The 13,504-nt window shown below is 35.9% G+C and overlaps 1 protein-coding gene across 3 annotated transcripts in view; it reads left to right on the forward strand.

Moving 5' to 3' along the window:
- The window catches only part of LOC107716212 (rho guanine nucleotide exchange factor 25-like), a 66,365-nt gene extending 54,209 nt beyond the window's left edge, over positions 1-12,156 (forward strand). For 2 of the 3 annotated variants that reach the window (XM_016522588.1, XM_016522589.1), the window contains exons 8-16: positions 2,062-2,151; positions 2,942-3,034; positions 4,297-4,347; positions 4,620-4,697; positions 6,119-6,310; positions 6,413-6,593; positions 6,912-7,129; positions 7,681-7,842; positions 9,957-12,154. In XM_016522588.1, the coding sequence (XP_016378074.1) occupies positions 2,062-2,151; positions 2,942-3,034; positions 4,297-4,347; positions 4,620-4,697; positions 6,119-6,310; positions 6,413-6,593; positions 6,912-7,129; positions 7,681-7,842; positions 9,957-10,067 (1,176 nt within the window). In that variant the 3' untranslated portion in view covers positions 10,068-12,154. Of the gene's footprint in view, positions 1-2,061; positions 2,152-2,941; positions 3,035-4,296; positions 4,348-4,619; positions 4,698-6,118; positions 6,311-6,412; positions 6,594-6,911; positions 7,130-7,680; positions 7,843-9,956 lie in introns of all 3 variants that reach the window. The other variant, XM_016522587.1, reaches the window with a different exon arrangement.
- Positions 12,157-13,504: the final 1,348 nt, after the last annotated feature.

The following is a 13,504-nucleotide window of genomic DNA, read 5'->3' on the forward strand; positions in this document are numbered from 1 at the left end:
TATATTAATTAACATTAATCTAAATGAATAAATACTGTAAAAATATTAATTATTTTTTAATTTTTGTGATATCTAATGCATTACCTAATGTTAAAATTAAACATTATAAAGTGTTCTTGAAAATAAACATAATTCAAGATGAAATTGGGGCAGATGTGGTCTAATGGTGAGAGGCTGCGGGTTCAAGTCTCAGGTCCGGCAGGAATTGTCGGTGGGAGGAGTGAATAACCAGCACTCTCTTCCACCCTCAATTCCACGACTGAGATGAGACCCTTGAGCAAGGCACCGAACCCCCAACTGCTCCCCGGGTGCCGCAGCAATATGGCTGCCCACTGCTGTGTGTGTGTGTGTTTGTGTGTTCACTAATGTGTGTGTGCAATAAATGCAAAGCACAAATTCCGATTATGGGTCACCATACTTGTCCACACTTTACTTCACTTCAAATATTTCTGATAACAAATCTTATCATGTTTTGAGGATGTAAAGAACAAAAATCCTGATTATGAAATGAATTTTGTGCAGTGTCCATATGTGGCTTTTACAATTTGTTGTCAGGACCATTCATGCTTTGACGTCTATCCAGTCGGCCTGTCTCTAGGCAACTCATTCTGTGTGTATGAGTGTTTATTTCTGTGTGTGTGCTATGTAGTGTCCAGTTGTAACGTCCTACTACCTGAATGCAGTGTGTGAGAGTGAGAGAGAGAATGGGCTCTGATTACATTGCGGATAATTGGGCTGAATTATACATGGCCTTCTGCTCATGCTCCTCCACAAGAGTTGTGTAATCTCTCTCTCTCTATGCGTCACAGTACACTGCTCTAGTGTAGGCAGTGTCAGTTTCAAACTTACTTAAACACTTACAGCAGCTTGAAAGTTTCCATTGAATCACCTGTCGTGATACATGTCCACTGCTCCCTGTCTCTCTCTAGCTGCGTTTACGTGTAGGATCAGGAAAGAAGAATTCAGAAAAGATAAACTACCAGTAGTGACTAATTTATCAATTCTCAATTAATATTTCTTTTTTTTTCTTAAACGTCTTGTATTTGAACGTGATGTATTTCCCTAACAGTTACTGTTTCTTCTCATTGGCAACATTTACTTTACTAATAGGATTTCTGGACATTGGATTGTACTTTAATGGGTGTATACAGTGGGTACGGAAAGTATTCAGACCCCCTTAAATTTTTCACTCTTTGTTATATTGCAGCCATTTGCTAAAATCATTTAAGTTAATTTTTTTTCCTCATTAATGTACACACAGCACCCCATATTGACAGAAAAACACAGAATTGTTGACATTTTTGCAAATTTATTAAAAAAGAAAAACTGAAAAATGCTCAGTATTTAGTAGAAGCACCCATTTGATCTAATACAGCCATGAGTCTTTGGGAAAGATGCAACAAGTTTTTCACACATGGATTTGGGGATCCTCTGCCATTCCCTCTTGCAGATCCACTCCAGTTCTGTCAGGTTGGATGGTAAACGTTGGTGGACAGCCATTTTTAGGTCTCTCCAGAGATGCTCAATTGGGTTTAAGTCAGGGCTCTGGCTGTTAGCAAGCAAATGGCAGCAATATAACAAAGAGTGAAAAATTTAAGGGGGTCTGATTTCCTTCCCTACTGTATATGTATGAATGAATGAATATGTATATATAGTAAACATTGTCCCCAAAAAAACACTTTCGGACACTTAAGGCACACTTACAAATATCTGAATGTCATTACAAATGATGATCTAACTGCAATGATTTTTATCTAACTAAAGTGATTTTTAGTGGCTGTGTATGACGTTTCTATTTCTATATATTGTTTTATAATTGTAACAAAATTATTTTTTTGTGAATTGTTTTGCTTAAAATAAAACAAATATATAAAATAATAATAATACAATTAAAATTCACACATTTTTAATGTGGCTTAAATGTCCAAAGTCTTCTTATGCAACTACTACTACTTGGTATAACTAAACTAAACTAAATATAGAAATATAACTAAATACTTCACTCTATGACTACTCTGCTGAGCTAATTCTATCTGCCCTCTCTGTTTGCACAAACCACAGGAAAGGCGGCTTCACATGTATGTGGTATATTGCCAGAACAAACCTAAGTCTGAGCACATCGTGTCAGAATACATCGAGACCTACTTTGAGGTAAGTGCATGTGAAGTGCAACTACACAAACACATGCATACACAGACGCTCAGGTTAAGCGTGAGGGACTGTTGTGTCGCGCAAGCCCATCTGTGTACATATCCCAAGGCAGACTTTCTCGCTCTCTTTCCATTTGCACTGTGTGTGTGTGTAATAATCACACAGGGGGCATGAAGGCCCCGACTGACCCATCAATTCTTGGAACAGACAAAACAGGGAGATGCTTGATCGAAAAGTTTGACACTTAATGGATTCTTCTCAGTGCTGTGCCAAACGAGGTTTGATAGCTGGCATTACTTTAGGTTTTATAGATTGAGATTGCAGGGCATTATGGGATTATAATGGATCATGGAGAGTGTTTGGCTATGTTTGGGGTGGAATACCAGCATGTCAGCACATAAGCTTAATGCATACTTTGCGGTATGTACTGTATACTGCTACTATTTTTTTTTAGTATGTGAAACAGTATATAAAATGCAGTTAAATTCAGTACATATTACCTAGCTACCATTTTTTTCAATAATTTGTTTTAAAACCCAATTTTGGTCTTAATTTTGGCAGTCAGATCATATGATGTGTCAAGAAAAAGATGGTAAAAGTATAAAATATTAATTGCAATAAGCTTTATTTGCATACTGCATTTTTTCGCTAATGAAATAGACCATATGGGTACACCATTTTATACTGCACACAGTATTCGTACAGGAGAAAAATAACAAAATAAACAACATTGACTTTCTCTCTTTCTGCATAAAGGAATCAGTCAAATCAGGTGAATGTTTGTGTGCAGGAACTGAAACAGCAGCTGGGTCACAGGCTGCAGCTGAATGACCTGCTCATCAAACCTGTGCAGAGGATCATGAAGTACCAGCTGCTTCTGAAGGTGAAACAAGAGTGCAACGCACAGACATACACAAACACACATCACACACATTCTTGTGCACTCATGGCTCATTCAGTTAGGAGTTTTGTGGACCATGTCTAAGCAATTCCACATTCATAAATAAAACTACAATATCAACTTATTATCAAAATATTGATGGAGATGTATTTGATTTTAAGAGTGAAAAATAAAGAAAAATGTCCTTAGATGCACTTTGTATGTTGACCACTTAAATTCAAATTTAATTTTAAATTTTGCAAAATATTTTTCTATATTCTAATTATATATAATCAAATTAATGTGTAAACAGTATTTTCAGTGATTTCTGTTTTATATACACTACTATTCAAAAGTTTGGGATCGATAAGACATTTTTGAAAGAACTTTCTTATGCTTACCAAGCCTGCATTTATTTGATAAAAAATAAAGTAAAAACGGTAATACTGTAAACTATTATTACAATTTAAATAACTCTTTTCCTTTTTAATATATATGAGTTTATTCCTGTGATGGCGAAGCTGAATTTTCAGCTGCCATTACTTCAGTCTTCAGTGTCACATGATCCTTCAGAAATAATTCTAATATGCTGATTTGGTGCTTGAGAAATATTTAGTATTATTATTAATGTTGAAAACACTTGTGCAGTTTAATGTTTTTGTAGAAACCATGATGCATTTAGTTATTTTTAGGATTCTTTGATGAACAGAAAGTTCAAAGAACAGCGTTTATTTAAAATATAACTTTTTTAAACATTGTAAAATGTCTTTTCTGTCACTTTTGATCAATTTAATGTGTCCTTGCTGAATAGTATTAATCTCTTTAAAAAAAAATATTTTTGACCCCAAACTATTATTATATTATATATTATACTATTATATATGTATTCTTATATTCTGCTCTGGTTGGGAATCACTGCTTAAGAAGAAATTGCATTCTTTGTATGCCGATGCCGTTTTAAATTTTTTCACAGTAACACCACAGACCTGTTACTATTCACAACATATCTGAAGTTTATGGAAGAATAATAGTAAAATGTTGCCAACTGTCGTACCGTTAAATTTAACTGAAATCTCAATGGTTTTTCTTAGCTGCTTTGTAATTGTAGAGTCACCCACATACATTTCTTCTCATGTTCAAGTATCTGCCAGCGTTCTGCACAAAATACACTTAATTCGTTTCCACACACAAAAAGCCATTAGTACAAATAGACCCTGATACAAAAATGGAACATTCTAGAGCTCACGCTGTGTGTCTCGCGACAGGATTTCCTCAAGTACTATACAAAGGCTGGGATGGACATTGAAGAGCTGGAGGTACGAGTCACTCAGACACCGTAATTATTATGCAAGTTTTATTTCTCAAGACCAGAAACACATAATCCCACCAAGGAACATTGTGTGATTCATTGACCATGCCAACATGTTTTTTTTTCTTTCCTTTGGTGTCAGTTTGAGCCAGAAATCAGTAATACTGTACTTGCTCATAGGCTTTAGTAAGAAATTGAGGTCAGTTTCCACACATAGCTCTTTCTTGTATTCTATCCTTCTACATCGTACTCTCTTGTCTTTCTTTCACTCTGTAACAGAAAGCAGTGGAGGTGATGTGTTTTGTTCCGAAGCGCTGCAATGACATGATGAACGTGGGTCGGCTGCAAGGCTTTGAGGTATGGCACCAGACGCAGGCTGTGGTTTAAAGTTGTCGGTCTGTGGAAATACTGGGAGAGACTCTGATCCCCTAAAGCAGGGGTTTTCAAACATGGGTCTGCAAGGGAGTGCAAGAGGGTCTGAAAAACTTACTAATTTTATTTTAATCATAACATACAGTATATATATATTGTATTCTTTTATATATCTTTTTTCATAAAAAATTCCTGAAGAAATGTATCACAGTTTTCATTTATTCAGAAACATTAATCCATTTTCATTTCAATGTGGCATATTTACATATGTTTTTGCATATATGACCCTGGACCACAAAACCAGTCATAAGGGTCCATTTTTCGAAAATAAATAAATAAGCTTTCCATTGATGTATGGTTTGTTAGGATAGGACAATATTTGGCTGAGATACAACTATTTGAAAATCTGGAATCTGAGGGTGCAAAAAAATCTAAATATTGAGAAAGTCGCCTTTAAAGTTGTCCAAATAAATAACTTAGCAATGCATATTACTAATCAAAAATTAAGTTATGATATATTTACGGTAGGAAATTTACAAAATACCTTCATGGAACATGATTTTTGCTTAATATCCTAATGATTTTTGGCAAAAAAAAATCAATAATTTTTACCCATACTATGTATTTTTGGCTATTGCTACAAATACCCCAGCGACAGCGACTTAAGACTGGTTTTGTGGTCCAGGGTCACATATGTAATTTTTCCTTGCTTTTAGCTTGTGCACTGGTTGGATGATTTTTTGTAAAGCTTCTCTGGAATGATATTTATTCTAAAAAAAAAAGTGTAAAACAAACAATATTGGGTAAAGAAAAAAACATATACTAGATACACAGCTAATGCAGGTTAAATATTTTCCAGATATTTTAATATTTTGTTTAGGCTTTTATGTACAGTGACATCCAAAAGCCAACAAAAAGGTTTTTGAAGTAACATGATGTCTTGCATTGTTTTCATGATATGTGTATGTAATAGTAATAACACACACACACACACACACACTGGTTTCCATGTTTTGTGGGGTCATTCCATAGGTGTAATGGTTTTTATACTGTACAAACTATTTTCTATACCCTTACCCTAAACCTACCCCTCAGACAAAACTTTTTGCTATTTTAGATTTTCAAAAAACTTAATTCTGTTAAAAAAACTTAAAGCTGTTTTCTTCATGGGAACAAAAAAAAAGTCCCCACAAGGTCAAAAATGACTGGTATTACTATCCTTGTAGGGACATTTGGTCCCCATAACATAGGGAATACCAGGTACACACACACACACACACACACACGCACAGTTAGCTGTGTTTATATTTTAAAAAGGGGGTCCCTCAGAAGGGTATCATCATATTTGGGGGTCCAAAAGGGTTTGAAAACCCTTGCCCTAAAACCACATTTTTTCTTTTTATAAGGGGAAGATCACGGCACAAGGAAAACTTCTCCAACAAGACACGTTCTCAGTCACAGAACAGGACAGCAGCATTCTTTCCCGTGCTAAAGAGAGACGGGTCTTCCTATTTGAACAGCTTGTCATCTTCAGTGAGCCAATAGACAGGAAAAAAGGATTCTCTCTACCTGGATATATTTTTAAGAACAGTATTAAGGTGAGTTTCCCCTTTTGTTATTTTCATATACTTTGTTATTATCAGGAAGTTATTATCATGTAAGGTTTCTGTATTATGCAGTATGTTTGCTTCTGCTTTCAGATAAGTTGTCTGGGTGTGGAGGTGTGTGTAGATGGTGACCCGAATCAGTTTGCCCTGATGTCTCGGGGGGCTGATGGCAGCACGGTGCGTTTTGTCTTGCACTCTTCATTGCAGGACATCTGCAAGGCTTGGGTCAGCGACGTGAGCCAAATACTGGAGACCCAACGCAATTTCCTAAATGGTGAGTCCTTCAAAGTTTCCTCAGCCATTATTGAAAGAAATATAAACTTTAGTCAAAGTAGCTGCCCTATTTAAATGACATGAACATAAAGGTATGAAGGATAAAAGGACAGTCTCTTCAATGTCAAACTGGGTTCCTTAGTATCAAGCATTGAATGTCAAAACATTGAAAATTCAACTTCACAAATTTCCAGTGGACAAAACGCTGGTTGTGAACATGAACTAGGAAATAATTTTCAACTGTACAGCTGTCCCTCAAAATGTTTTTGTTTGTGTCAAATTAAACATGACTATCAGTTTTGTTTTGTGTGTGTTCCAGCCCTGCAGTCACCCATAGAGTACCAGAGAAGGGAGAGCAAGAGCAACAGTTTGGGCCGTAGCATGAAGCCTCCTCTGGCAGCAGTTGCTGGTCTGAGGCCCCACTCCTCAGCATCTATCGACCGACACAAACTGCCCTGTCTGCGCTCCTGTAACACATCTTTGCCCTCTCTCTACCTGCCCAACCAGGTCCCCACTGATGACCACTCACAGCCAGAGGTGAGAGAGTTCAATCAAGGTTTGCTTATTTTTGTGCGGTCATCCACGCTTTCAATAGGCTGAATTCCAGTTTGCTTCCAAAGTAAGATCAGGTTTAGTGCATCTCAAATCATATTATGCTTAATGGTGTACTATTTTTGGATGTTTAGTGTGCATGTTTTTGCCACTTTGTCATAATAATAATAATATAATATAAATATAAAGTCAAAATGTAAAATGTAAAAATAAAAGCTAATTCAAAATATTCATATATATATACAGTATATATATATATATATATAAACCTCACAGATATAATATTTAAATGCAAACATACATGAATATGTTTACTCTAGTCAGTCTTGCTGAGCAAGAATGGCATCTTCTGTCTGAGATTTAAAAAAAAATTATTATTATTTTTTTTAACCTCACCTTATTTCTGAACCCTAAGTTTTCTTTAATCATCCCAGTGTCATCATCTGAGAGGTCACAATCTTATGTTGTAAATGGATATAAATAACCTTGTTATTTCTTGTAATTTTGTAACTGCTGTTTCTGTCTGATGTTTACAGTCAACACAGCGCTGTCCAGTGGACTGCAGACTGAATTCCCAGACGGTGTCTCCAACTCATGTGCAGCTGGCCTTCTCTGAAGAACCGTCATTCTCCCAGGCACCTCTAAACTGTCAGGCAGTTTCCAACGGGCTTTATTCCTCTAGCACACAAGCCTCACAGGTACTGTGCACAATATGCTCACTTGAATTTGGTGTGCTCAGAACGAGTTTGGTGATCGTTAATCATGCAATTATAAAAAAAGAAGCCACACTGCTCCCCCTGCTGGTGCATGGTAGACATTCAATAAAAAAATAAAATTAAAAAACGGTCTGATTTGCAGGACAGGTACAATGTCCAGAGCTCTGGATTTATGTGATTTAATACAACTGGTTTCCATACAAATTCTATTTCCAACAAAACGACTGGAGTAAATAATTAACTCATTTCATTAGAAATAGTGCACAATTTTGAATATTTCTTATTCATTTTTTTTTTTTTTACCTCATAACGTCTTTATTCATATGCAAGACTGCTTTATTGAGGTTTTTCCTATTCTGATACAGCAGCCTATTAAAACATCCATCTCCGTCTACAACAGCATCTAGTCCCAAATGAGCTTTGAATACAGCTCAACAATAGTTGTGTGTGAAATAGCTGTTTATCTACTTTACTCAGGCCTGTGAGCAACAGCACTTCACAAACAGGAAGGAGACAGGTTGACAGAAGGAAGTAACAGATCCCTATCAAAAGCCTGATTGTTCTTGCAGGCTATTGGATCAGACTGGTGTTGGATCCAAGTGCTGTTTTGACTTCATTTCCCATGCATTTAAAACCAGATACTTTTCATTGCTAAGTTAATTTTATAACAGTTTATCTCCCATATCTAAATCTGAAATTATCTACCATCTAATTTAAATGACGACAATGATTAAATTTCTTTAGGCTGTATTAATTATATCAAGGAAAAAACAGGGGTTTCTTATATTAGCATTTTGATTGTTATTTCTATTCTGATATTGAAGGTGAGAAATGAGTCAAGGACAGCTGATACCAAGGGACACCGAGCATAACTAAGATCTTTGGGGGTTATAATAAGTGTGAAAAGCTTTCAGAGTTTCTATAAAGAACCAAAACGGAAGGCATGAGACAACAGCACATCTGTCTCTCTTGTATCTAATAAAGATTCTTGAGCTGACAAGAGTGTTAAACAATATGTCGTCATTTCTCAAACTCTGTTGTGACAATTTTCAGTCATGCCTATTTTAGTCATGTCATTAACCGTGTAACAAACATATTACTCTTAATATCCTGGGCTGCTCCCGTTAATTAAGACTCTTCAGCCATTTTTAGACTTGCACTAGGCTTGTGACAGCTCATTGTTCTCTGCTTGGGGAATAGATGAGAATTTCTTTGCTGTCTCGCATCACAAACCTTTATACGTTCATGAATGAAGATTTCACAAGAAGTGTCTGGGGAAAAATTTGAATCCTATTGAAGCCTGTGAGAGTTAAAAAAAATAAAAGGTAACTGAGACTTTATGTATCTCATATGCAACTTTGCAACATACCAGTTTGTGTCTTATAATGTGATTTTATAGCTCACAATTGTGATTTTTCTTTCTCATAATTGTGGCTTTATGTTTCACATTATGATCTTGTATCTTGCAATTGCAACTTTCTCACAATCGTGACTGTTTCTTATAATTGTGACTATATATTGTACACATGCGACTTCATATCTCCCAGCTGTGACCTTTATATTTCGCAATGTGACAATATTTCGCATATTTGTGACCTAAAACCTGTAATTGTGATTTATACCTCACAGTGTGACTTGCAGTTTTATCTTTTATCTTCACAACTTTATTTCTAGTAAATTTTTCTAGTAAGTCTTTATATCTCACAATGTGACTTTATATTTTGCAATTGCAACTTTATATCTCTCAATTTTGACTTTATATTCCACAGGGCGACTTAATATCCCGCAGCGTAACTTTATATCTTACCACTCACATCTGCAACTTTACACCTTTTAATGTGACTATATCTTTCAATTTTACTTTTTATCTTTGCAACTTTATTTCTTGTAATTGCTTGTTTATATCTTGTAATTTGACTTTCTCACTTGTGACTTTATATCTTACAATCTGATTTTATGTCTTATTTTAAACACTTTTTTTTTACAATAGACACAAAAAACAGGCTTCCATAGAATCATGATGTTAATAATATGCTATTTAGAAAAATAGACCATCAGTGACAAAAATGGTGTTTATTTTCTCTATTGTGTCCTAGAGCTCAGGAGAGGGAACCAGACCCAGAGAGGGACGCATGGCTGTTCCTAGTCCCTCCTCCACTCTTCAGCGCTCCAGTAACTTGGCCCAGCTTGATGAGGATGACCTGTGAATGAAAATGACCCTGAATCTGATGTTTGCACCAGAGCATGCCACAGTCTGGACTTTATTCACGTCTGTTGTGGTATTCTTCCTAAACTTATGACGCGAATTACCTAGTGACTTTTTAAATTGTTTTATATAATTTCTCTTTTTTTTGTTGTTGTTGTCTTTTAAAATTATGTTTTGTTCAAAGGAGAATCAACCATTCCTATATTGGGAGGTCACTGGAGCAGGAACCAGAGTAAACCTTTATTTGGGGGTGTGAGGATGAGATTGGGCAAGCGTGTGTGCGTGCATGTATGTATGAATGTGTATTTGTGTGCTAAATTCTGATGGCTTCATCCTTGCAAACATGCCGAACGTTTTACATCAGATGCATTTTGCAGAGAACATACTGTATTATTATAAACATATGAGGGTCCTTAGTGGGCTCGTGCTGGATTTTAAAGTTTTCACACTATTGGTGCCTCTTTACGAAAGCTGTCTTTCTATCTCCCGTCTATATTGAATGCTCTTGTGGGCTGCGTAAACTCTTATGATGGAGCTACGGGGAAACAGACTCTAAATGCAGCTAATTTATATGTACCGTAGTTAGAAGAATGATCTGTGCATGAAGACACGGACGCTTGACTTTCTCTTCACTAACTGGGTGTTTGAATTCTCGAAGATCAATCAACTCCGTTGTCGTGGACAATGAGCGATGCTGCTTGCGGAGCTTCGTGTTCAGACTTTACAACTACAGGTGGACATAAGAGATCACACACAATGAGCATCTGCCTTGTTGAGCAGGAGGACTTGCTCAAGGGAAGGACTGAAAGATAGACCACAGTTGTTACGGCAGAAGAACATGCAGTATAAAAGTAGTTATCTGTGGTTAAATGACTCCTTTTTTTAGCTTCTGCCACCCCTCCTCGTGTAATGCACACTGCCTGGATTACTCTGCAGGTCTCGTCATACAAATTAAGGTTTCTGGATTATTAGATGATGATGATAATACTAATACTAATAATAATAATTATTATTATTAGTATTATTTAAAGTTAATGAAGGCCAAAGGTAAAATGTTATATCATTATGTGCCAAAAGCAGGTGCCAGTACCCTTTACACAAATGAATAAAATATTAAGCCTAAAATGTAATTCAGTTCATTTATAGACCACTTGAAAACAAGCTAAAACACTTGTTTAAGTGTGGGGAAATTGTTCTCATGAAAATGAGGGAAAAGGCTAAAGATGTCAGATTTTATTTTCCTAAATGTTCAAGACATTTTTGGTTATTGTGTTTTGTTTAGTTGTTTTATTGTTCTTTTTAAAGCAAAGTATTTATTAATGACAAACCAAATCATTAGTTATAAAGAGGACTGACATTGTAAATCGAGTCTGAAACATACGGTTTGTCATAAAATGTTAGATGTCTCACCAAAGAAGGGATGGTATGTGTTTGGTATTTGATGTTAAAGCATGATCAAAAAGCACTTTCACTCCGTTTAGCTCATTGCACATTCTTTCCAACAGAGGGTGCCAGAGTACTTCAGCGCTGTATACACAACCACTCGGTCTTTTCCACAGATCAGTTTAAAACTTCAAATGCAAAACTCTGTACCAAAGCTCATGTGCTTTACTGTCAGCATGTTTCCGATGCATTTGCATAAATATCCTTAAAATGATTGTAACAATCTTCTCTTGCCTTGATGTAATATTCAAATCAGCAGAAATCGAATAATTTGACATAGCCCTGTATAAACTGAAAGCTTTCCTGTACTGCCTTTCCACAAACGTGGATTTGAATCTTACATTGTTGCATGCTATTTTGAAGAACACCTCTAAATGACGAAGGAAATGATGTAGAGAAAGAATTGGACATGATTTATGTCTATGTGACAAACCCTATAATTGTGTTATATCAAATTAAACTGGTTCCCTTTGGAACACATGAGTGTTTTGGAACACACAATGTTTCCTTTTCTACTGTATTCATGGAAGTTTGCTGTGTGGTGTCATTGAGGATGTGTATTCGTGGTATAGGGGAGACTGGGGCTAGTTGTCACGCTTAAATATTTTTCAGAGTATAGGATTATTTCGGAAAGTCAGTTTCTGTATAGAAACAAACCTACAAAAAGACCCAAGATAGCTGATGAAACCACAACGAAACCTGCCATTAGAAAGCTTTTTATTTGTCCAGTAAAAAAAAAAAAGGAATTGCAGTAAAACAACTATCAATTAAATTGTAATGATAAATTGTATAAAACCATAACATGTAAAACATCTGACAACTTGCCCTGATATTATGAAAACTATTCTTGCCCTGAAAATACAGTTAAACCTTTCAATCAAAATAAATCTAAAATTATAATCTTCATTATATAATTGACCTTTTTTGTATCCCAGTGTGGTTTCATTGTGGTAATTAGTTAATCCAAGAAATATTACAAAAATACAGTTTGAAACTAACATACAAAATCGCTGCTCTAGAAAACAAATATCTGTATATTAGGACTTTTTGACTGAAAACTTTTTAGTTATTGTGACAACTTGCCCCGGTAAGCAGGTTCTGGTGACGTATAATCAGAAGCAATTGGTCAGAACTGGACTTGCTTGTTGAATTGTTTATGATTAAACTCCATCAGACACTTTATGTTGACCTGCATGGATGAAAACCTTTACAGTCATTAATGTTTTGGTGCAGCTCAGCTTTTATGTTAAAAAGATAAAGTATAAAGAAATGTTTAAAAACAAAAGACAACAAAAATATATCCTCCAAATCAGTCAGCTTTCTGTGAGCTGGCTATAGGGAATCTAGTTAACACATGCAGACAATTAATTTGTCTAAGTTACATTCTAGGCATTCTTGAGCAGTAAAGGGTTCATTTACACATGCACACAGATGGGGGAAGAGGGTTTTTGAGCATTCACTATCACAAAGGTGCCAAATCAAAGCGACTTCTGTCACAGCCAGTGGGATATAAACAGCCGGGGGTCCATTCACAGTGAGCTCCAGTAGAGCGCTATCCTCAGTAACTGTTGTCTGTTATTTACACCGGTCATTACGAGACAACATGACTGTGAACTTGATGGGAAGAGGTCAGACCACTGTTCCCATGAATGGCCTGACTGTTTAGTGACAACTGTAAAATGTCTGAAGACTCTCCAGTCATTTGTCTTTGTTTTTAAGTGCTTCCGTGACACCTTGGAAACAATGGCCACCTTAAATTAGCATCCTGAATGCTATTACATTACCATTAGAATAAATGCAAAATGCTGAGGTCCGACACGCCGTGTTAGATTTAACATTAGCCATTTGCTGAACTTCACACATCTGTTAAAATGCACTAAGTGTGCTTGACAAGGTATTAAACGCTGTGAAGGAATGAACAAAACGAAGCACAAGATTTTGATTTGCACAGTTATTCATGTTTATTAGTATTTCACATGCTGGTCTATAGAACTG

The sequence above is a fragment of the Sinocyclocheilus rhinocerous genome, unplaced genomic scaffold, assembly GCF_001515625.1.
Source record: "Sinocyclocheilus rhinocerous isolate Xijiao unplaced genomic scaffold, SAMN03320098_v1.1 scaffold148, whole genome shotgun sequence".
NCBI lineage: Eukaryota > Metazoa > Chordata > Actinopteri > Cypriniformes > Cyprinidae > Sinocyclocheilus > Sinocyclocheilus rhinocerous.